Genomic DNA, 24,954 nt, shown 5'->3' on the forward strand with positions numbered 1-24,954 from the left:
CCCTGGCTCTAGGCCTCTGTGGGCAAATCATTTGCCCAGCATATGGGGAGGTGGAAAATTGCTAGGAGATTGGGGTCAATTTGAGAGGCCTGGGATTAGCACTGGAGTCTGGGGCTTGACTAAGCTTGTATTGGGTCAGGTGGGCAGTGGGCAGCCCTGAACTGGAGTGAGCTGAGCTGAAGGATCTGCCTGGGGTTTAGTAAAGTCTAGGAGGGCTAGGTGGGCGAGGCGTTCCTGCAAGAGGCCCACTTGTGTGTGTGTGTGTGTGTGTGTGTGTGTGTGTGTGTGTGTGTGTATGTATGTGTGTATGTATATATGTATGTATGTATGTGTGTGTGTAACGGTTATCCAGGGCTCCAAGAGGCTTGGTGGCTTCCAGGGATCTGAGGCAGTGCGTTAGGACTGGTCTAGGATACAGTGAGGCCTAGGAGTGCTGAGCGGGCTGCGGGTCCCTGCAGGAGACCGACTTGGGGGAGGGGATAATTGGCGTCCCAGCCTCCAAGAGGCCTGGGGCTCCCGGGGGTCTGAGGCTGGACTGGGGGCCGCCTGCGGGCTCGGTGAGGCCCGGGTTGGCGTGCCTGCCCTGGGTGAGGCCGGAGGGAAAGGCGGGGTGCCGGCCGGAGCAGCGGCGCGAGCTCCGGACGCCAGGGTTCCCGCTCCCTCCTCCCGCCCGAGCCAGCCCGGGGCGCCTGCCGCCTCCCTCGGAGCCAGCGCCAGAGCTGGGAGGCCCGGAGCCCGGCCCGCCGCCGCGGCCCGCGGAGGGAAAGCCGACGTTGTTGTCGCCGCCGCCGCCAGGCCGCGCCCCGCCCCTGCCGCCGCCGCCGCCGCCGCTCCCGGTGAGGCTCGCGCTCGAGCTGCGGCGCCGGCCCCGCCGCCTGGGCCCCAGGCCCGGCCCCTCCCGCGCCGCCCGGGCGATGAGAAGCTGCTTCTGCGTGAGACGGAGCCGGGACCCGCCGCCGCCTCAGCCTCCGCCGCCGCCGCCCCAGCGGGGAACAGTTAAGTAAGGCCGCGCGGGCCGGGCGCTGCCGAGGCTCGGCCGAGCCGGCCCTGCTGCCCCGGCGGGCGGGCGGGCGGGCGGGCGCGGGCCCCGGGCCGAGGGGCGGGCGGGCGGGCGGAGCCGGGCTGAGCCGAGGCCTGCGGGCTCCGTGCCCGGCCCGCCGCGGGGACAGGCCTGGCGGCCTCTGCCCGGCCCTGCGCGCCGCGGCAACGCGTCCCGGCTTGGCCTTGAGCGGGCAGGCGGGACAGAGCTCGGGGACCCCAGTGCAAGCAGCGCCCCCAGGGCCGGGGGAGGTGAGGGCCTCCCTAGAGACCACTCCGCCTGTGTGAGAGGTGAGGCGGCTCACCTGTGCCCTGGCCGCCGCGGCCACCTGGCGTAGACAGGGGACAGTCGTTTGGCCTGGCCTGGGGTCCAGCTCTCTGTGGCCACGTGGGTGCAAACCAGCGTGCACCTGAGCCTCGGGCATCATCTGGGGTGTGGCCTCATCTATTACCTGGGCACAGCAAAGAGGGCACCCAAATGCCAGGGCACCTGTCTGCAAGGTGAGGTGCCTGGCCTGGGCACTGGAAATCCAGGGTATTCTTCCTGGAAGGATGGGGGGCGTGTTGATGAGCACCCCACCGGAACTTAAGTTCGAGTGAGGCCCGGAGTCAGGGGCTGGGACGAGAGGTGTGGCCTAGCACCAGGGGGCATCAAATCCCCAGAGACAGGCCCAGGTGAAGAAGGCAGAGCCATGAGTATCTTTGTCCCCTTTGTTACCAACACACAACTCTTCCTAAATTATCAGCCTTTCTCACCATTAAAGATGCGACTCTTCTGTTCCTTGCTCCTGAGCAGCCTCTTCAGCAAGGCACAGAGGAAGGCCCCGCTGGGGCAAAAGGCAAACGGCTGTTGCCTCTTCTCTGCTACCCGCCCCCACCCCAAGAACGAGCGCCCATTCAGATTTCTGCCACAAAAGCAGACAGCAGGCCAGTGCCTCTTTAGCTGCCTTTGTCTCTGGTGGTTCCTTCTCAATATAATCTCATTGTACATTTCTCGACAGCTGGCTGGATCTCATCTCATTTTAACAGGGCTAGAAAATCTTATCAGCTGCACCAGAAAAGCCTTAGAAAGTTAGGAGATAAGCTCTGTGGAAGCCTCGACTAACTGAAAAACTCAATGTATTTGGAAGGTTAGTTACAGGAGACGGGTGACACCTTTCTTGCTCTCTGGAAATTGTGCGGGGTACTTTGAGATATTGTGTGGGGGTACTTTGAGATATTGTGCCATACATAGAATATTTAAATGGGGCCTCTGAGAGATAGGGCCTCAGCTGGGACCGGGGCCACCAAGACCCACGAGAAGCAGTTGACATGGCAATTATTGGTTCACTTGAGCCTGGAATCATCTCTATTCCACATTTTTCATTCCTTCCTTCCAGCTTTTAGGCCACCTTCCTGATTTATGCTGAAGGCATTTTCCCTGCCCTGCGCCCATCCAGCTGGTGGGCTTTCCCCACTTCTAGCTGGAATAGTGCGTGATGGTTAAATGCAAGGGCTTTAGAATTAGACCTCAGGTTAAGCCTTGGTTTTCCTACTCACTCTCTGTTCTTGGGCAAATTAATGAGTTTTTCTGAGCCTCAGTTGCCTCATCTGCAGAGTGAGGCTAATGACTTCTGTCTCATAGGATTACGACAAGAAGTAAATGAAATATTGCAAGGGAAGAGCTTAGATGCATGCCTTCCACAGGGCAAATGGTCAATAAAAGTTAGTGGTCATTATTAATGGTTTGTTAACTGTTTAATCAGAAGAGTAGTTTCTTTTCTTTCTTTTCTTTTTTTTTTTTTTCCAGAGTGCCTATCTGTTTGTGATTATTATTTAGCTCGTCTCAGGACAACCAGGAAAGGATGGTAGAGTAGAAAGAACACTGATTTGGATTCCGGGGCTTGATTTGAATCTCAGTCTCCTTCCTGGAGCCCGGGTGACCCTAGGCAAGTCATGGAACCTCATGCAACCTTTCTGAATGACCATTTCCTTATTTGTGAAAGGGGCTTAAGAATGAGCTAATGTATGTGAATGCGGGTGGCATCGTAGAGTGTGGGAGTGTGTGGGGGTCCTTACTAAATTTAAGTGGGATCCAGCCACACACCTGTTTGTGGGGTCTGTTGTTCAGACCATTTGTATGCAGGGGGAGGAACTATAAAACAAGAATACAAGAATATTTTGCTTTTGTCCATTTCATAAACCACAGGAACAAACACATTGCTGGATCCCCTTTGAGGGCCTTGGAAGGGGTGCAGTGGGGGCTGAAAGTTAATCTCTATCAGTTTCATGGCAGCTCTTCTGATTGTGGGGGGAGCAGCAGAATCCTGATGTCCTGGGTGCTCTGCCTTAGCGGGTTGGAAGTCCTCAGTGCTTCATGCTCAAAGAGCAACATCCTTGCCACACTGGAAAGTAATGATGGTGTTGGAGTCAAGCATGGGAAATGTCAAAGGTGCTATTACGATGATGAAGATAACAAATGACTACATGGCTGGATGTGGTGGGCTGAGAACACTGTATTTAGTTGGCTGCGGTTGAGTGAGCAGTCTCCTTTGCTAGTTAGGTTGTGGGAGGAGAGGCCTGGGTTCCTTGAGGGAGCAGCCTCTCCCCCAGGCTGTTCTCGCTCATTCTGAGGCGCTCCCTGGCCAACGTTTCACTGGCCTGCTGGCTCTCCTTGGGCTTCTGCTCACTGGGCTGCCCTTGGGAATTGTGGTTTCTTTGCATTGTCTGCACTGTTTGCAGTGAGGTTGCCTGCATCAGATCTCTCCCCAGCTGCTTGGGAGGCAGAGACACTGCAGGGTGTGCTTGACATTACCTCCTTGTTGGGGACATCCTGTGGGCATGTGTTTGGTTTAGTTGACACGCTTCTGGCAAGCTGCAGAGCTTGTCCAGGCTGAAATGTGAGAGGCCCGTGGGCCTGGAGCCCAGGGGTCGCATACTGGAGCTTTGTAGCTCATACTTCCCTGAGGACTGGAGGACCATCTTGTTGGGTCTGTGGCTAGAATCAACAACACGAGATTGTTCCACACACACACACACACACACACACTTTTTTAAAAAGCAAATACTGATCAGCAAAACAAAATGTTCAACAGAATATCCCTTGAGCCTTTAGAAAAGAGACATAAATGAATTCTTAATGAGGTAAACATCCTTTGGATGTTTATGAAAATGCAGATTCCAGGACCTCGAACCCAGACCTTGAATCAGAATATCTGGGGAAAGGGTCCCAGAATCTGTATGTTTAACATAATCCTCGGGTTGTACTTAACGCTTGCTGAAATTTGAGAACCACAATTGTAGATGCTTTTTTTTAAGTTGTAAAATACACATAACACAAAATTTACCATCCTAATCATTTCTGACTGCACGGATCAGTGGCATTAAGTACATTCCTGTTGTGCAGCTGATCTCCAGAACTTTCCATCTTGCAGAACTGAAACTCTATACTCATTCAACAACTCCCACTTACCCCTCGCCCAGCCCCTGGCAACCACCATTCATTCTACTTTCTATTTCTATGAATTCAACTACCCTAGGTACCTCCTGTAAGTGGAATCATGTAGTATTTGTCATTTTGTGATGGGCTTATTTCACTTAGCATCATGTCTTCCAGGTTCATCCCCATCGTAGCATGCATCAGAATCCTTTTTAAGGCTAAATAATAATCCGCTGAATGAATGTACCACATTTTGCGTAGCCATTCACCTGCCTATGGACACTTGGGTTCCTTCCACCTTTGGCTCTTGTGAATAATGCTGCCATGCATGTGGATCTACAAATATCTCTTCAAGATCCTGTTTTCAGTTCTTTTGGGTATATACCCAAAAGTGGAATTGCCAGATCATATAGAAATTACATTTTTAATTTTTAAAGGAACCTCTAAGCAGCTGCATTGTTATTTGCACCACTGGTGCACCAGGGTTCCCATTTTCCCACATCCTTGCCAACACTAATTTTCTGTTTTTTGATAGTAGCCATCCTAATGAGTACAAATATGAAGTGATTGCTCGTTTTGCGGTTTTGGTTTGCATTTCCCTGATGATGAGTGAGTGATGCTGGACATGTTTTTATGTGCTTGTTGCCCATTTCAATATCATCTTTGGAGAAATGTTTGTTCAAGTCCTTTGCCCTTTATTTTCATTGAGGTATTCGGTTTTTTGTTGTTGAGTTATAGGAATTTTTTTATAGATTTGGATTTTAATCCCTTATCAGATACATGGTTTGCAAACGTTTTCTTCCATTTCGCAAGTTGTCTTTTTCACTCTGTGGATTGTGTCTTTTGATGCAAGTTCTACAAGTTCTTTATACATGTTATAACCCTGTAGAAAAAATAGTATCGTCTATTATTCCAGTTTTATAGGGATGGAAATTTAGGCCCAGTTTAGTTAACGTGCCCGTAGTCCCACAGCTGTAAGTAAGTGTCAGAGCTGGGCTTCAAGCTTGAGCTCCTCTGACTCCAGAGTTTGTAGTCTGCTTTACCTCCCATACCCTCACTGAGCTGCTACCATAAGGAGGCCCCTGGGCGAGGGGGGGACGGGGGGGTCTGCAGGAAGTGGCCTGTGTTTGAGAAACACTCAGTTACAGGAGAGGAACTATGAACAGAAGACTTGGAAATTTCTTCCTTCCGATCAGTGGGGTGCTCCTTCCTGTAGATGTTTGGCATTGCTTAGACCTTAGAAATCGCAGTGAAGTGCAGACAGGTTTTTAACTGTTTTGTTTGTTTGTTTGTTTAAGCATTCCATTAACTTGTTTCAGAGCCCATCTGCTACTCACAGCTCCCCCCACAGTCCGTGTTTGTTCACGCCACTGTTGATGCCGTGTCTTCTGCCCGCGATACATTCACTACTCTGCACCCTCCATCTTTCAGGGAGGCCAGCTCAAGTGGCAGCTTTCTTCTCACGTTTCCATGACTCATGAGGGAGAAGGATGGATCTCTTCATTTGCAGTCCCTTTCTTTCAGGATATGTCCTCCTCCGGCCTCTTCCTCCAGTCCTGTTTGGCGCTGTATCACCCACTACAGTGGCATGATCCAGTCTTGGCCCCAGACCAGTTAAATCAGAACCCTGGGGTTGGAATGGGCAGCCGTAGTTTTTACAAACTCCTTAGGGGAGTCTTCTGTGCAGCCAGCCTGGAGGTCCGCTGGCTCTTGCCAGGCTCTCATCCAGCCTGCTTGAACTGAGTCAGACCCACCTCTGGAACTGCCGGGAATGCTGTCGTCCCGTCCCCCTTCCTCTGCAGATGGCCTCTCCCTGGAATTGTGCTGTTTGTCCTGCATGGGCCTGCTTTATGTGCCCTAGGGAGGGCCCATAATCAACAATAAAACATGGACAGTTTCGAGAGGATGATAGGATTTCATTCATCCTTCCTTTCATCCATCTATCCGTAACCCATTTATTGAGTAGCCACTGTGAGCCAGGCACTGTGGTGGACATAACACCTCTGCTCTCTAGGGAAAGTGTGTTGTAACCTTCACAGAGGCAAGGCTGTGTGCGTGTGCGTGTGCGTGTGCACGCATGTGTGCACTGGGATGTTCAAGGACCAGGTCCTTGGACAACATCAGGATTCTCAGTGACAGCACCTGTCTGGCTGGGCAATTAGGGAGAATTGGAGATGTGACCCAGATATGGGATGGTGGGATGGTTGTCACAGGGGAGGAACTGGGTGGCCTGTGTTGCAGAGGGAGAGACGGGGTGGGGGGCTCCTTCTGAGGCTGTTCCCCAGGGATGATTACCTTCAGGTTTTTTCCATTCATTCAGTCAGTCAGTCATCAAACATCTAATGAGTACCTCCTGTCTTGTACTCAAAGTTTGGCTTGTGAACCAGCTGTTTGAGCATCACTGGAACTTGTTAGAAATACAGCTTCTTAGGCTCCATCCTAGACCCATGGAATCAGTATCTCTGGGAGTGGCTTCAAGAATCTGTTCTAACAAACTCTCCAGGTGACTCTTACACAGGCTAGAATTTGAGAACAACTGCCCCAGAGTTCAGATTTTCCATCTTCCTCATGCCTACCCTCCCTCACTGCTCAGCACAAAGGCTCTCCATAAATGTCTGTGGACTGTTATGTGCCAGGTCCTGTTAGGTACTGGGAATGTGGGAGATGCTTTAAGGGGAGGATGGCAAGATCAGCTGATTTTGAGGTGTGAATGGGACATGCAGGTAATGACAGCCTGCAGGATACTAGATACACACCTCTGAGTCTTGGTAGAAAACTCCGGGCTGTGGAGGTATTTTGGAAGTCATAGCATACAGGTAGAATGATTAGATGCCCGAAAGTATGAAAAGAAACTCTCAAGACCCATGTGAAAGTCGGGGGGACGGACATGCCTGGCTGACCTGAAACCTGTGTTCTGATGACTCTGGCTTGGGAGCCTATGTGCCCACCATTGAGATGACATATTGGCATTTTTTTCGCTGCAGACCCTGTGGCCATCAGGGCAAGGGCATGACTCTGTTTTTGTCACTGGACATCAAGAGAGCATTGCTCTTGGAGCCTCCTGGGATGGTTTTCATTGGTAGGGTATCTGCCTTCTGTTGGGGTCCTCCTCCCTCCTCCTCTCTAGGGGATAATATGGGACCAAGACCTGATGGGAGTGGGCAGAGATGACCCTTATTTGTAGTCATTGTGGGCAAGTTGGCATAGGAGAATGCCACTGCCCCCACCAGCGCCGTGGTCCCTGTTTTTGCAGAGTCAGGCCTGTAAGGGGCCAGCCCTTGGCTACCAAAGTGCTGTAGAACTTGATCCGGATTTATTTTGTGGGAGTGAATTCCGGGATCTGGAACTGCACTGTACAGGCTATAGCAACCTGAACCCCAGGCCTGCCTCACATGGTTTATGGGCAGTCTGTTTGGTAATCAAAGGGTTAATAAAAATCTAAGCATAGATCAGACAGAATGGATGCATTTACACACCATTCTTCTAGTAGAGGCAACAGATCTTTACTGGGAAAAAGGAAGTGCTTGCCATTGTTAGCTCCCTCGCTGGAAAATTCTTTGTGATCTAGGAGAGCTTAGAAAAATATTTGCTTTAGTTTCCTAATGTATTAGCAGCCTTACCAGCAGCCTGTGGCCTCTTGCCACCTGACCATACTCTACAGAGTTTGTCAGAGTGATTTGGCTTCTGACTGGTCGCTAGGTCCAGACCAAAGTGCAGGAGGTGCCAGGATGCTATCCTGAGGTTCCACAGTGGACGCCTCTCAGCCTGTGCACCGTCTCCCAAGGGGCCCTGAGAGCTGGCTGACCATTCGCCTGGGTGCTGCACGGACCCTGGCCTCAGCTCGCAGTCTCCTGCGGAGGTAGGTCTCTGCGTCATGGCTACATGGAGGTGGCCTGGCTTGTATGTTTCTGTGGGTCGTGGTGTACATTGGGGAAGCCCAGCCGTGGGCTCCCTCCCACTGGGACGGGACAGTCCTCTGCTTAAGATTTGTCAGCAGAAAGTTGCCAGTAATCATGGGGCAACAGAGGGGGGCATAGATTCCTGCAGACCACCCGTGCCACTGGGAAACAGGCAAAGCCAATGCCATAGCAGCAGCTTTACTGGGGGACAGCTGTTCTTAGTCGAGACCCTGCTCTTAGGCCGTTTCCCACGGCGAGTGAAATATTTATCCACTGCTCTTCCCCAGCTGGTAGCTGTGGGACACTTTATGTCTTTTGTGACCTTGACTTTGGATTTCAAACAAGCCGATCCGCAATTTCGCCCTTCTGTAGGGACTTAATTAACCCACAGATTTTGTCATTTCAATTACAGTAGCCCAATTTAACCTGCCCCCCCCCACCCCATACTTTGAAATTACTCTCCTTGAAAGTTGTATTCGAGTCACGCCTTCAGCGCTGGTGGGCAGTGCTGGCGCTGCTTCTGAGCCGGCAGGGAGGCCCAGTTATGGTTCCTGCTACACCTCCTTTGAAGGCTGCGCCCCCTGCCCCCTGCAGTTATTGCCCCCTCAAAGCACTTTAAACTCCTCAGCCTGCACCCCACCCTGCTGTTGGAAGGGCCTCGGTGGAGAGAGGGCTGAGCTCTGTTAGTTGAGTTTTGATTTCAGTACAGGAGTTGATAAAACGAGATAAACCCCAGGCTCACAGGGCGGGGGAAATTAAACAGAGATGCTATCAAAGTTCCCCTGAGTTTTCAACTGTGATACAGTAGCTTAGTTTTCTCCCAGGCTGGGGCCGGTGCGCCTTTGATTCTGAAACAATGTTCAGCATCAGTTAAGCCCAGCACTGCTGACTTTTAGGGATTAAGCGCACTGTTGTAGTAATTCTTTGATCATCTACAAGGGAGCAGTGTGCTGTCTGTATGAAGGGGCTTTATAGTTCAAGTTCATTTCTCTGTGAACCTGGGATGACAGCACTGGGGAGGTGCTGCAGTGCTGGAGTTGGGGCCTCCCCCAGGCACTGTTTGCAGCATTGCAGGCAGAAGCAGGAAGCGGGGTGTTCTCCCACCCAGCTTTGTTGCATAGTATTCATCCAACATGGCATGAAAAGAATCCTCCTGGCTTGGAAAACACGTCACACCCTAACTGACCCCATCGAGTCCTAGTATGTACATGCAGCACGCACACACACACACACACACACACACACAGAGACACACTCACACTCACACACTCCCGCCTTGTGGAGAAATCCTCCTGGGCCAGACGCAGGAACAGCTGCCCAGAGCGAGGCTCTGCAGCCCCCAGCCTTGCAAATGACCCAGCAGAGCCTGGCCTCACGTTGGAGGTAGAGGTTGGGATGGGGATTGGGACCAGATGACCTGCAAGGTGAAATGAGGACTAGCTCAGGGTCAGTGTTGCCACTGCACTCTCCCCATGCTCAAGAGATGTGACGTCCAGGTGCTGCCACCACCTTCATTCCTTACCTGGCATTTACTGAGAACCCATTCAGTTTCAGGTTGGCTCAGCCCTGTAGTGCTGAGTAATCTCACCCTCTGTCATTTTACCATCTCAAATACTGGGTCAACTTTTGGCTTTCACTCTAGAGACCCTCCTTGCAGCCACAGCTGGGATGGTGGAAGTTTCCCAAATTGCTCCCCCTCCTTCAGGTTGGCCTTGCGACGTGCAGTTGGTAATGGAGCCCTGTGTGCTGTCGATCGCGCTCACACGGAGCCATACATCAACCTATTCCCTCCTGTGCAGTGCTCAGATCTCCCTCATTAGGCCTAAATTTACCTCCGTCCTACACAAACATGGCCTTAGCTCATTTTTATTGTTGTAAATTATTTATGAGGGAAATGTTGAATCTTGAAACGGCGGTGTGAGGAAAATTAATCCCATGTTACTTTTATCTTTCTATACTTTTCTCCCCCTCGTTTACTTATTGGGCTATGGCTAGAGAAAGAAGAGCTTTGGCATTTGAAATATAATTAGTGTTGAAACTGCTTCCTCAATCGGATGGCGGATGGGGTGGCCTCTCCCTGAACACTGTCAGGGAATGCGGGGGCAGCGCCGAGGGCCAGAGGTCCCTTTCTGCTCTGCCATCTGCCAGCTGCGTGGTGTCAGGGAACTGCAGGCCTCAGTTTTTTCTCCTCTAAAACAGGGATAATATGACCCAGCCACCTCCCAGGTTTCATATGAGCATTGATCGAGGAGCCTGAGAAAGCTTTTTGATAATTGCAAAGCTCTGTGCAAATGCAGCAGAGGTGTGTTAGTATGTGTTGTGTGCAGTTAGGATTTTCAGATAGAGGTGAATGCTGGTGAGGAGCTGCTGGGCGTGGGGTGGGGTGGGGGGAAACCAGGGGTTGTCGCAAGTAGGCCCTGGCATTTTGTTTTAGCCCAGTATTGCCTCTTGCCAGACAGGTTAATGTTGGTCTTAAACACCCTGCCCCCCTGCGCTCCCTCCCTGGGCAGATTTGCTCTGCAGGCCGGCATTAATGGCCTTTTCTCCCCTCGGCAGGGGCCTGGCCTGTGACCCTGGGCGGCTGAGTACTTGGAGGTGCCATCCCTTCTGGCTCCAGGCTCCACACAGCCCAGGAAACATGGAGTGCTAGTTAATAAATGGCCTTTTGTTAGGAAGGTCAATTGAAGTGACGGTAGAGACGCTGTTAAAAGTAATTTGCAGTCAGAAATATGTAATTCAGGGCAAGCTGCTTTGAGTGATTGCCTCTGCCATGGATATCTTGGGCGTTTCTCATTAAAAGCTTCCTTTGCTGGTGGTGGTGCTTCCTCCACCGCCGAGCTGGCCTCAGCCCCGCGTAGCAAGGAGTCATTTGTCTGTATTTCACAAAGGCTGCCTTGATCCCCAGGGTATGGCAACTGGGGGAAAGGAAAGAAGAAGGCGTGCGAGATGCTGCTAGCTCGGCTCGGAGCATCCTCCCATCCTGCAGGGCGGGCACAGGCCCCCGGCTCCTTTGTCTGCCTGAGCCGGAGGCGGCCTGCAGCCATCTTGGAACCTGCTGCTGGGCTGCTGTCTGGTGCATTCTGGGAGCAGCATCGTTGCTGTAAGAGCGAATTTACCCGACTGCACGTGATAGCGTGCTTCAGAGCAAAAGAGAGCCATTGTCATCAGTACCTCATGGAGGATATTGTAACCCAAGGACGTGAATCTATCAGCAAATAAAATATTTCTTCTCTATTCCCCTGCTTACCTCCCCCTCCCTCTCTCATAGACAGTAGAGGCAGTACTACTAGCTTAATAAAAAGGAAAAAAAAACTTACCTCGCATGTTCTTTATTAAATTCACAGCGTGATATTTTAGCACTGGCAGAATTCGTACATTCTCTTAATGAGTTGTTAATTGCAAAGCGTTTTGGTAACCAACAGCAGGTACCAATATTTTGCAAACTGCAGCAATGTTATTGTCATGTTACCAATAATATGGGATTTTCCAAGTGAAGATACTTTTTTGGTCAGTGTTTGGATCAGGCTGGTGCAGAGATTTAATTCTGAACCTTCTTGATTGGGGTGTGCGTGCATATTCATTCAATAAATATTTGCTTCATGCCTACTGTGTGCAGGAAGCACTTAGCCCTGTGCTTTACGCAGATAAACCTGCCTAGTAGGAGAAATTAGAAAATAGAAAATGATGCAGTGATGCAGCATGCTATCCCATGCCCTGCCCTGGGCTTCTAGAAGCTTGTTTTCAGTAGAGTTAAGTAAAGCATAACTGAGTTTGGCTTTTGTCATAAGCAGGCTCTGAACTGTGGGTGCTGCCAGGTGCTTCCTAGCCTTGATTGGAGACTTGGCTCCACTGCATTTGACAAGTCTGTTTCCGGAACTTTTGTGGGGTCCGGGGGTACTGATCACACGAGTAACTCGCATGCGGCATTTTGGTTGTTCCTATTTAGGCGGCACAGTCATTGTAAATAGCCTCTGCCTTTTCTGATTCTAGGCTGAGAACTAAGAATATTCCTCCCTCCTGCCTGGTTAGGCAGGGTGTTTGGTTTGCTTTAGAAGCAGTAACCAGCCTTGAGAGATCTGGCAGACCTACAGCCGGTGGAATTTAATTGCTGCAGAAGGAGATGGAATTTAACTTGCTCTTTTTCACCGCTTGTCCTTTTAAAAGTACTAAAAGTCATTTACATAAGGTGTTACCTTTTTTATTTGCTTTCTGGTGCACTGCCACCCAGCTGCCCAGACCCAGTGCTTTCTATATCGTACTTGTCTCCTCTGGTCACATCAAGAGGCAGTCAGCAGCAGAATAATAATTCTATTTTCCCCTCCCTTTCTCCCAAAGTGTCCAGCAAGAATTATGGTCATTGTTAGTGTTTAGCTTTGAGTAAATGCCCACATGACCTGTGGGATTAAACACAACAAAGGCACCTGCCAGTCCTGTCGGGAATGGTGCCGACCATGTTTCTGGTCAGTTACACCGGACCTGTGTAATCCAGACCCCGCCAGTCTCATCTGCCTTTTGTTGAGTGTCTACTGTGTGCCAGGGACCTCTCCAGGCCATTCATTTACATGACTCTTAGTTTTCACAACAGCTCTGCTACTGTCAATATCGTGACTCCTTGCTTGCTCAGAGCCACCAGCTAGTGAGCTGTGGACTGTGGGTTTGAATGCCACTCCTTTGCCTCCGTGCCCAGAAGACGTTCGTTCATCCATGTGCTTGTTTGCAAAGCTCTGCCACTGAACAGTCCACACTTGGTTGTGGCAGAAGCTGTGGGTTTGGAAGTCTGCACCTCCACAAGGAAAAAGTATCAGAGAGAGAAACGCAAGGTGGGGTTAGACTTAGCCGAGTCTGATTCTCCTCAGAAAAGTTACTGATATCTATTCAGAAGCCAGGCAGCTGGGTGGGAGATTTGAGAGTGCTTTGCTTTTGGGTCTGAGTCAGAGCAGGGACGAGTCGTCATTAACTATTGTCAGCTCAGTGGTCAGAGCTAAGTTGAGACGATCAGGGGCCAACACTGTTTTGAATTCTTGATCTAAAGAAAGGGTCAGGGAAAGTCAGGTTTCCTTTAGCCAGTTCAGGTATATGGAGCTTAGCTCAGGATATTCACCCCAAGAGTCTGGTTCTGTGTGTGAGACTTTGTGTTGTTCACTTTAAATGTAGTTTGAATTTTGTGCTTTCTTTTCCCTTTTCGGAACCAGGACCAATCCACCATGCCTGAAGTCAAAGACCTTTCAGAAGCCTTGCCAGAGACATCAATGGATCCCATCACGGGAGTGGGGGTGGTGGCCTCTCGGAACCGAGCCCCAGCAGGCTATGATGTAGTAAGTCAGGATCCTACTTTGTACCTTTTGTTCACTGATTCAACACATATTTGTCTCCTGTGTTCAGACTCTCTGAACCTTATGCGTAAGATGTGTTTCTTTCCTCTAGGAACTTAAGCAGGGAGGGAAAGCATCACCAATGGGAAGGTGTGGGGAATGTCCGGGTTTGGGAGTCAGAAGAGCTGAGCCCATCGGGGCTGTTTCCGTGGCTGAGTCCCTCGACCTCTGTGAGGCTCATAGTCGCCTTCTGTAAAATTAAGGGGTTGGGTTAATTAATTTCCAAAGTCACTTCTAGTTGTGACATTTCACACAAAGGATCCAAGAGTCTGACATACCCTTGGTGGTTGTCATAGATTGTCCTACATGTATAAATATCATAAATGTATCACCATACGTTTGTACAGCTCTTTATAATCTCCTACTCAGGAACTCATTTAGCTCTCAACCATTGCACTGGGAGGGCAAGTAGCTTTATCTTCACTTTGCTGACTGGGACAACCCGAGCTCTGAGCAGTGAAGTGACAGAGTCCCCACCTTGGGAGTGGGGCGTCAGGACCAGACCCCCCCCCAAGTCCAATGCTCTGACCGATCACACCACCACAGCTTGGAGAACTTGCCTTCTTTCCCGCAGACATCTGTGTGGTGTTCAGCAGTACTAACGGCTGGAATTGGTTACTTTGTTGTTTCAATAAATAAATTCTGATTTGGGTGGAGCTTAGAAAATACAGAGTAACATTAGAAGTCACATTAGGTTTAATAACAGCGACCTGTCTCCTGTGTTCTGAGATTCTAAGGTCTTATTTTCCCTTTCCTTATTTTGTTTATGACAGCATTTTATTCTTGTTCACTGAAAGTCTGTACCAAGAATACGTAAGAGTAAAAGAAGGAATGTGAGTCTCGGTAGCCAGCACTGAAAAAACCTGCCATGGTGATTAGATTAGTGTCTGATGTCCCCGGAATGGGAGGGATGCGATGCCTGGTCCAGAGAGCCTGAAGGCTGGATTCCTCAACCTTGGTGCGGTTGACATTTGGGGCCAGATAATCAGATAACTCTGTGTTGTGGGGCTGCTGTCCTGTGCATTGTAGGAGGTTGAGCAGCATTCCTGGCCTCTACCCACTAGATGCCAGTAGCAACCCTTGTCCTCCCCCCCAATTGTGACTACCAAAAATGTGTCCAGAAATGGCCACGTGTCCTCAGGAGGAGGGGGTGGGCAGAATCAGCCCCCACAGAGAACAGTGCAGTATGTATTGGGTCAGCCAGCGCTGGGTCCTGTGTGAGGAAGGAGGAGCCTGTTAAAACGCTCCACACCACTTTCCCAACTATTTGAAAGCTCATAAACATTTTAAAAGCGAAAGAATGAAGGAATCTTTTTTGACAAAGATTTGAGTCTTCCCCGCTGCCTGACTTCAAAGCACTGTTTGAATGTATAACTTGCCATAAAATAGAATCATTAGGTATGGCTTCGTGCCATAAAACTCTTGGGAAAGCTAATAAAACTTCCTGATTTGAGAAGCCAAAGTGTCTTTTGATGAATTAGATGTGAAGCGGCACGTCATGCATCGGGGCAGGGCCTGGCGCTCGGCGTCTCTGGGAGGACTGGCCCCAGGTCGCTCTCCTGTTGGGCTCCCTCGGGGGGCTCACACCCAGGCATGGGTCTCCCCGTCTCCTTGCTGTTCTCTTTTGGTGATCTGTGCTTTTCACATCCTGCTGTACCTTTGGGATCCTCTTGAATGCTTGGCCTTGGATAGTCTGGTTTTCCGAAAGTCTCGGTAAGTGTGACAGGAGCAGAATCTATCCCTATCATTTTCTCCTAACATCTAGCTCAGGGCAGAAGAGCGCAGTGTCAAATGAGTAAAATTAATAAGCACATTTCATGATTATGCTGTGCCGTGCATTATAGTGAAAGGTGAGCAGGGCAAGAGGCTCCAGGGGTCAGCCTGGCAATTACCCAGCCTCCGTGCCGAGATGGAGAGTGGCCGGGCTCCCTCGGAAAGCCCCTTCTGGGAGGGAGCCGGAGTCATCTCGTTGTACTGACCGCTGGACTCTTCTCAGAGAAGCAGCTGGTTCCCCAGAGGTCTGACCCTGAGTTCAAGGAGAATGGGGGGAGGAGACCAACTCCCCATTCCTTTTACCCAGAGTCTCATGAGAAGTCAACATCCAAACTGAAATGTAAGGCGTTTTAGGATGACCGGGCCCCAGCGGTGCTTAGCCGGAACTGCGGTTGGTGAGAAGTCCTGTATGTTGTGCATTGTGGCGAGGCCGCTCTGTCACATCTGCCATAGGACTAATCCCTCGCTGGGCGCAGTCACCTTAAGTACTGTGAACACGGTACCCCGAGCTCGGCACCAGATGGACCGCTGACCCGGGGCAGCACAACCACTTTAAAATGAGCATAGGCCCATTTTAGTAAAATGAGCATAGGCCCTCTTGCTGCTTGAAGTAAAAGATGCCAAATGTTTGCTTATAAAAATTTAATTTTATAACTTATCTTCTCTCCAGGTCAGGGGAAGCTTCTTACGCTAGGGGGCTGGGGCCTATTGGCTAAACTCCATTTATCGTCTCGATTTCTGCAGTCCACTCTGCAATAGCCTCCCCTTTCCGTTCCATAGCCACACGCTCAGGTCCTGGAGTGAGAGCTGATGATACTTCCTGCCATCAGGGTGGGTGGGTCTCGTGTGTCCTCGTGACGCCACAGTGCCTGGGATAGCAACGCTCGCTGTGTCGTAGATGGCTAGTGTTTGCTGATGGTAGTACATGCTCTTTTGTCATCTGTGGATGGTCAGTCTGAAGTGAGTCATACTGCCAGGGAAACACTTCATGCTGAAACTCCTGTGCACAGAACTATCTTGTGATTTCCAAGTCACTATGGGATGTCACGGTGTCTAAGGGCATCCAACTGGACATCACCGATGACCACTATTGGGTGTATTTCCAGGGAAATACAGCCTACCTTTCACCTGAATCCTTTTGCCTTTCTAAATCAGTGTTTACAACCCAGATACTAAAGCCACAATACTGTATTTATGAAATGACTCTTTCTTTCCAGAAAGGACATTTCATTCCTTGATAATGCACTTTTTTAGTAATGTACTTTCACATGATAATATACTTTTTTGGGGCAAAAACAAAATAAAAAGTCAATAATACAGAGAAAGCATAATCAAACACTCCAGAGTGTTTTAATTTAAAATTTTTAACTTATCCAACCTATTTTTTGAGTACCTACTATGTGCTAGCTAAGAGATGGGGATATAGTAGTGATTGAAATCATACTCTTCCTGCTTTCATGAAGCTTGCAGTCTAGAGGGGAAGAAAGACAATTAAATGATCCCACAAATAAATGTGAAATAAAATTGTGGTAAGTGCTATGAAGAGAAGTCCTTACAGGCTATTTCATCTTTCAGATCTTTGCAGATCTCTCCATTTCTCTTGCTAAACCCCAGATGATGACAACAGGGACCCCCTCCTCCAGCTTACTTGTAGATACTGCTCCCTTCCGTGCCCTGAGACCTGCCAAGTGTCTCTACTTGCCCAGCCTCTGCCTTGCTTTTGGCTGCCTTCATTCTTCCTACCCGAGAGCCCCAGAGTGGTGTTTAGAACTGCCACCTGCAGAGTCCCGGCCAAACTGAGGCTTGTCCTCAGAGAGACGAGGATACTTTTTCCTTCTTCCTCACTCCAGTCTAAGACCTCCTCCATTCCCTTCCTGAGGAACCTCACCCTACACATAGGAGTCTTTTTGGCACAGTGATCCAGAAGTGACAGGTTGTTCCCTAGTTCAGTGGCTGCTCACAGACGTCCAGGTGGGGAATTCTTAAGCTTTTGTGGGCCTCAATCCTCTGGAGGTGCCATGGCCCGAATTCCTGCTGCAGTAGGTCTAGGGTAGGGCCTGAGAATTTGCATTCTAACCAATTCCCAGGTGATGTTGATACTGCTGGTCCGATATTATATAGTTAGGCCGCATATAGAGAACTACTGGTCTAAATGAAGTCATTCTGAAATCATCTCTGCATGGAGTTGCCACAAGTCTGCCTCAGGAAGGGCTGTGCTGGCTTTTCCTGTTGTTTTTCAGCCTCTCTTGATTTAAAGTTCAGAAAGTCTCTAGGGATGTGTGTGTGTGTGTGGGTTGTTTTTTTAGAAACATTTTTAAAACGGGATGATACTATTCATACTCTCGTAACTTTTAAAATAATAATATATTGTGGGTACAGGTCTATATCAATCCATATACCGTGTTTCCCCAAAAATAACACCTAGCTGGACAATCAGCTCTAATGCGTCTGTTGGAGCAAAAATTAATATAAGACCCGGTATTATATTATATTATATTAGACCGGGTCTTATAGCAAAATAAGACCGGATATATATTATATTATATTATATTATATTATATTATATTATATTATATTATATTATATTATTATATTATATTATATGACCCAGTCTTATATTGTAAAGTAAAATAAGACCAGGTCTTATATTAATTTTTGCTCCAAAAGACGCATTAGATCTGATTGTCCAGCTAGGTCTTATTCTTGGGGAAACATGGTAGGTATATCTCACCCTTTTAATAATGCTTATTTTATTATCTAACTGTACCAAAATTTGGCTAATAATCCCATATTGAATGACATTTAGTTTGTTTCCATTTTTTTATTTTGTTTTTAATAAGTTTTTTAAAATCCTTGTATATGTGTACGTATCTTGGCTCCATAGAGTAATTTCATAGGTTAGAATTACTGGGTCAAGGTGTTCACATTTTAAATTTCATAAATATTGCCGATTGCCTTCCAGAAAGGTTGTGATATTTTGTCAGTTTCCGTTCTCACTCAAGTGAGTGTGAGTAAAATACATTTGGGGGGGAGGGAGTCCCTCTAGGCTTGCACCCAACTTCGTGTCACTGGTACTTCTCACAGTTAGGTGTAACTCTAAGATCAAGGGCCTGCGTGGTGATGCACACACTTGCTTCAGGGGTGGCTGTGGACCTTCGCCCCAAGAGGCTTCTCGTGTGTGATAACCAGATACAGGACAAAAATCCAAATTCTTTAATTTGGCAGACCTGACTCCAGTGTAACTCCCAGTCTCACGTTTATTTACTGCCTTTTAGCCTCACTGAACCTCTCATTCTCTCACGTTCACAGTAAGTATGAACTTTGTATTATCGTGCTGTTGAGCCTACTTTTTCCATATTTCCAAGATTCCTGTTTTGGTAAAATTGTACTCATCCTTCAAAATGCAGTTTGAATAGCTCCTGAGTGAAACTTTTCCTGACATTACTCATTCACTTATTTATTCATGCATTGATTTCACAAATATCCCCTGACTACCTACTATTGTGCAAGGCACTAGGAATCCCAGTGTTCTGGAAGGTTGGGTCCCATAGGTGAGAGATGAGGATGGACGGATGGGTGAGGCCAGGTCACAACAGAGTCTTGTAAGCCGCATGAAGGAGTTTGGCTATTACTCTGAGGGTGGTGGAAGTCATTAAAGGACTTTAAGGAGAACAGGGTCGTAGATTTTTAAAAGTTTACTTGTGTGCAGCAAGGAAAATAATTGGACAGTATAGATACTGAAGCCAGTGGATGAGCTTGGAGGCTCTGTGTTAGTGTAGGGTAAGAGGGTGCTAGCCTGAGCCAGTAGCAGTAGAAGTGGAAAGAAGTGGATGGATCTGAAGGCTATGGGACACAGGATGGGACACATACCTGCTCTTTCATGGAAGAAATAGATTGACTGTTGGGAGATGGTGCAGAGGTGAGAAAGGGAAGGACCCGAGTGACACCAGAGTATCATGCTGGGCAGCTTGGGGGCGGGGGGTGGACGTGAATGAGGCCCTCAAAAGAAAACCAGGGCTGAGCATCCAGAGAGGTAGATGGAAAATTAGTAAGAAACTGAAGGAAAAAGAGTATTTCTAGAAGAAGGGGAGGTCAGTAATGTTCAAAGTTGCCTAAAGAGTAAGTAAAATGAGACTGAAAGGTTCCCATTGGGTTTAATAACAAGGAGGTGTTTGTGACCTTGGTGGCAGGCTCAGAAGCAAGATTGGAGTGGACTGGGAAGAGGACAGTAGAAATGGGAGGTGACAATTGGAGGCCTCGTGCAGATGGCTTTTAAAGAAGGGAGGGTAGAGGGAAGGTGGTACCAAGAGTATGACATGGGATCACAGGGCTTTTTTCCTTTGTTTAAAGTTGGAAAGTGTTGGGCGTGTTCAGGAGCTAGTGGGGAGGAACCAGCGGTAAGGGAGGGCTGACGGTATAGGAGAGAGGGGCTGTCTGATGAAGCAAGGCCCACGAGGGGGCAGAGGATGTGGCATCCAGTGCCTGGTCAGAGAGAAGCCAGGAAGTCATGTTTGGGTAGCTCTTGTTCCTTCCTGTCACTGCGCGCTGAGAAGCCTGCCTTAGTCGAGTCCTCTAACCACCAAATGGTCCAACCCCGGGCAGCTCATGGACCAGTCACCCCCTAAGTCTCCACTTCCCATTTCTTTCTTTCTGCTTTCCTTCTTCCCCCACCTCCCCCTCTCTCAGCACAACAAACCATTTCTTAAAAACTGTTGGATCTGTGTAATTTATATATGCCCTAAATATATTTGGGATTTTTCTAAATAATTGGAAGTTTCAAATGCTAGAACTGTCAAATGTGAGGGGCTTTGGGGGTACTAGGAGAGACCGGCTCTCCTCTGGACCACTGGTCTGTATTACAGAGACGGATAACTTTAAAATCCTAAACTTGCAAGTGAGGTCCTATTTTTCACTCATCAAACTGGTAAAAGAAAAAGAAAAAAACTCTTCTAAATGCCGATGCAGATTCAAGCAAGCTGGTATTTTTATATAGTGCTGAAGAAATTTTTAAAAATCACATAAAAAACATGTGAAGATTATCTTATTAGAAACATATGGTTGATAACAAGTGAAAAATGTGGGACATAATCGTACGTCCAGTCTGATCACAGGTGTCACGTGGCTCTCCAGAAAGCTAAAGTGTGGGGGTGGGGCAGCCCCAGAACCGGGCAGGAAGACCAGCCTTCTTCCTCACGGCCAGAGGACCTTGCCGGCCCAGATCCTCCTGGAGCTGCCCTGCCTGCAGCTCGGCCCCGGTGAAGCTAGTGCAGAAGCAAGGGCAGTAGCTTCTTCCTGCTGTCTCGGGCTCCCTCCCCACACAGCTCTGCCTTCCAGGGCCTACTCCCAATTCAGAAGTAACCAAACTTAAGTCCCGCCTCACACTTCGGTTTATTTTCAGAACCAGAGCTTGTTTTGATAAAAGGCACCAGGTATTCCTCCCTTTTGTTTTGTTAGAAAATATTTACTGAAAACATGGAAAGTGTTTTTTTATGACCAGCTCAGGGGCCCCTTGTCTCCTGTGGCCTGGGCGAGCAAACTTGGGGTAACTTTTGCATCTTCCCTGCCCACTCCTCCTCGGCCTGCAGGGCCCTGGCCTCAGAGAAGACACACGTGGCCTACTCATTCTTGGCCCGGTGCCCTGCCTCCAGGAGGGGTGCGAGAGGCCAACAGTGGCTGCTGGTAGGACGGTCCTATCAGAAACAGTGGCTTATATTGCCTCCCCACCACTAGGAGGCTTCTCTCCCCCCACTAGGAATTTGGGTTTTGACCCAAAGACTGGAGTAATGACTTTTTCCATAGTTGGTTCATTTGCAAAGTGCAAAGTGGAGAGGACTGATGGGTAACAATACAGTGTTCTGGTATGTCCTTCTGGTCACTGAGACTTCCTGTTACCTATTTAGAAAGGCTTCTAACAGTGAAACCTCAATTAGTTGGATTAATGGAAACGAGAACTTGCTTTAATTTTTCTTTCATTTTTTTCAGTTAAGCTTTTTATTTTGAAATAATTGTAGATTCAAATGCAGGTTTAAGAAATAATACGGAGAGATATTATTTTCCCCATTACCACTGTCTCCCAATGTAAACTCTCGCAGACTCTATCTAATACAATATCACAACATTGAACCTGATACGGTCGAGACACAGAACATTTCTGTTTTTAAATACCTGGGATTTCATTTTTATTCAGGTGTGGTGATGCCAACAGATCAGGAGACAGCTGCCATTGAGAAGACAGTTTGTTCTCACAGTTCCCAAGAGGACGGGGCACGCCGCTGCATGCAGGGCCACATGGGGAAGCACCAGGGTGGGTCGGGGGCAGGGAGCCGGGGGAAAGTATGGGCCACAGCCTTTACCATGGTTTCTACGAGAAAGGCAAGGCGAGGCAAGGTGGACTGTCTGGTCTAAATCATTGCAGCCGGCTCTGGGCTATAGGTGTTGTCAGATACCTGAACCTGGGATAGTGTCCCAGACTGAAGGAGCTGATAAAAGGAGGTGGGTGGAGATAGGGACTCAGGATTGGTGGGTTTGCATGTCACAAATGTTCATTTAAGAACTTGCTCTTAAGAACTATCTCTAGGAATTAGCTAACCTCCTTTTTAACTGCTGACAACCACTAATTTGTTTTCCATTTCTCTAATTTTGTCATTGCAGAAATGTTATAGAAATGGAATCATACATTTCTTTTTTGGGATAGGCCTTTCCCCCCCCCCCCGCCCCCCCAAAACTCAGCATAATTCTCTGGAGATTCATCTGGAGAATCTATTGCATGTATCAATAGTTTGTTACTTTTTATTGCCGAATAGTGTTCATTGATATGCCTGTGCCATGATTTGTTTAACCATTTACCCACTGAAGGACATTGTGTTTGTTTCATTTGGGGCTATTATGAGTAAAGCTTCTATAAATACTCACGAATAGGTTTTTGTGTTGACATAAGTTTTCATTCCTCTGGGTAAATGTCCCAGAGAGTGCAATTGCTGGTCATATAGTAGTTGCATATTTAATTTTTTAAGAAAATGCCAAACTACTTTCCTGTGTGGATGTAGCATTTTACATTTCCACCAATAACACATGAATGATCCAGTTTCTCCACATCCTTTCCAGCATTTGCTGTTGTCAGTATTTTTTGTTTTAGCCATTCTGATAGGTGTGTGGCGATAGCTCAGTCGGTCTTCTTTGTGTTACTCTAGTGGCTGCTTTTCATGTGCTTATTGGCCATGGCTGTATCTTCAATAGAATGTCACTTTGTGTCTTACTCATTTTCTAATGGAATTGTTTCGCTTTTTACTGTTGAATTTTAAGAATTCTTTGTATATTCTAGGTATGAGTCTTTTGTTGGTTATGTGGCTTGCAAATATTTCCTTCCAGTCTGTACTTGTCTTTTTATGTCAACAGGGCCTTTTACAGAGCAAAAGTTTAAAATTTTGATGAAGTCCAATTTATCAGTTTTTTTCATTTATCAATCATGTTTTTGGTATCAAATCTAAGAACTCTTAGCCTAGTCCTAGATCCTGAAGATTTTCTCCTATTTTTTTTTTGTACATTTTATAGTTTTACATCTCACATTTACGTCTGTAGTACATTTTGATGTAATTTTTATATAAGGTGTGGACTTTTATATAAGGTCAGTGTTCTTTTTTTCCCTGTTCTGGGTGAACAACTATTCCAGTACTATTTGTTGAAAAGGCAACCTTTCCTTTTGTATTGGTTTTGAACTGTTATAAAAATCAATTGGGCATATTGGGGTGGCTCTCTACTCAGTTCCTTTCTATATGTCTAGCTCTCTGCCAATACCGCACTGGTTACTGCAGCTGTAAGTCTTGCAAGTGGATATAATGATACCTCCCACTTTATTCTTCTTTGTACAAATTGTTTTAGCTATTCAAGTTCCTTTGTGTTTCCATGTAAGTTTTAGAATAATCTTGTCTACATCTATAAAAATTTTGCTGGAATTTAAATGGCAATTAATATGTAAAAGCATTTTTAAACCCAGTTCTGATGTGGGGGTGTTTCCCCACACCAACAACAAGTAATTCTCAGATGCCAGCTGTAGGTATTATTACAATTCAACAATTCTGACGCTGTCTGCCTGGAGATAGCATCAAATTCCGCACATTAAGGGCTCAGCCCCACAAGACTGCCCTGTCCCTACTTCAGATGCCAATTGCAAGTCCAAGTTGTCACCTGTGCTCTGACCGACTGGCTATATAGATCAGAGGTTACAACGACCCCTCAGATTTGATTAATTTGAGTGGCTCATACAACTCAAAGAACCATTTTATTTACTAGATCACTGGTTTATTATAAAAGGATATAACTCAGGAATGGCCAGATGGAAGAGATGCATAGAGCAAGGTACGTGGAAAGAGCACAGAGCTTCCATGCCCTCTCTCCCAGCATGAGAGTCTCCCCAAATCTCCACGTGTTCACTACTTCAGGAATTCTGCGAACCCCATCCTTTTGGGGTTTTTCAGAGGCTTCATTACATTAGGCATGGTTGATTAAATTATTAACCATTGGTGATCGATTCAAACTCCAGTCCCTAGAAATCAAGGAAAGTTCAACCCACCGCCAAAAAGTCACCTCATTAAATAAACCCAGTTGTTGTGGAAAGGGGCTTGTTATGAATAACAAGACACCCATTTCATTTTTATAACTGTCAAGTGATTTCAAGAACAAAGGACAAAAGATGCTCCCATTGCTCTAATTACCCAGGAAATCCCAAGGGCTTGGGGCTGTGAGCCCTGGGTGAACTGAAGACCAGATATATATTTCTTACTATAAATCGCAAGATCACATTAAATCTGTATATCAATGTGAGGAAAATTCACAGCTTTATTACCTTGAGTTTTCCAATTCATGAGCATAGTATGTCTCTCCGTTTATTTAGTACTTCTTTGATTACTCTCACTAGCATTTTGTAGGTTTCAGCAGAAAAGCCCTCTACATGTTTTGGTAGATGTAAGCCTAAGAGCTTTATTTTTTGTTTCGAGCAATTGTAAAATGGAGTTGTAGTTTTAATTTTGATGTCCATGTGTTCATTGCTATTATATAGAAATGTGATTGATTTTTATATGTTTGTCTTTACTGAACTTGGAGACCTTGCTGAACTTACTAGTGTATGTTCCTAAGGATTTTCTATGTAGACCACAAGAGGGTGAGAGTAGACACTCTTGCCTTATTTCTGATTATAAGGGAAAACGTTCAGTCTATCACCATTAAGTAGAGTATTAGGTTTCTTTGTAGATGCTCTTTATCAAATTGAGGAAGTTCCTTTCTTCTTTCTTTTTTTTTTAAATAATTTTTTTTGAGGAATATTGGAGGACAGTGTGTTTCTCCAGGGCCCATCAGCTCTAAGTAGTTGTCCTTCAATCTAGTTGTGGAGGGCGTAGTTCAGCTCCAAGTTCAGTCGCTATTTTCAATCTTTAGTTGCAGGGGGCTCAGCCCACCATCC

General features: G+C 47.5%; 1 protein-coding gene across 6 annotated transcripts in view; it reads left to right on the plus strand.

The window, feature by feature from the left end:
• Positions 1 to 289: 289 nt before the first annotated feature.
• MVB12B (multivesicular body subunit 12B) overlaps positions 290 to 24,954 on the plus strand; it is a 183,106-nt gene continuing 158,441 nt past the window's right edge. The window contains exons 1-2 of one of the 6 annotated variants that reach the window (XM_074331027.1): positions 290 to 995; positions 13,548 to 13,670. In XM_074331027.1, the coding sequence (XP_074187128.1) occupies positions 915 to 995; positions 13,548 to 13,670 (204 nt within the window). In that variant the 5' untranslated portion in view covers positions 290 to 914. Of the gene's footprint in view, positions 1,001 to 8,107; positions 8,316 to 13,547; positions 13,671 to 24,954 lie in introns of those variants that run through there. The other 5 variants (XM_074331024.1, XM_074331023.1, XM_074331025.1 and 2 more) reach the window with 5 other exon arrangements.

This window comes from Rhinolophus sinicus, linkage group LG04 (assembly GCF_036562045.2).
Source record: "Rhinolophus sinicus isolate RSC01 linkage group LG04, ASM3656204v1, whole genome shotgun sequence".
NCBI lineage: Eukaryota > Metazoa > Chordata > Mammalia > Chiroptera > Rhinolophidae > Rhinolophus > Rhinolophus sinicus.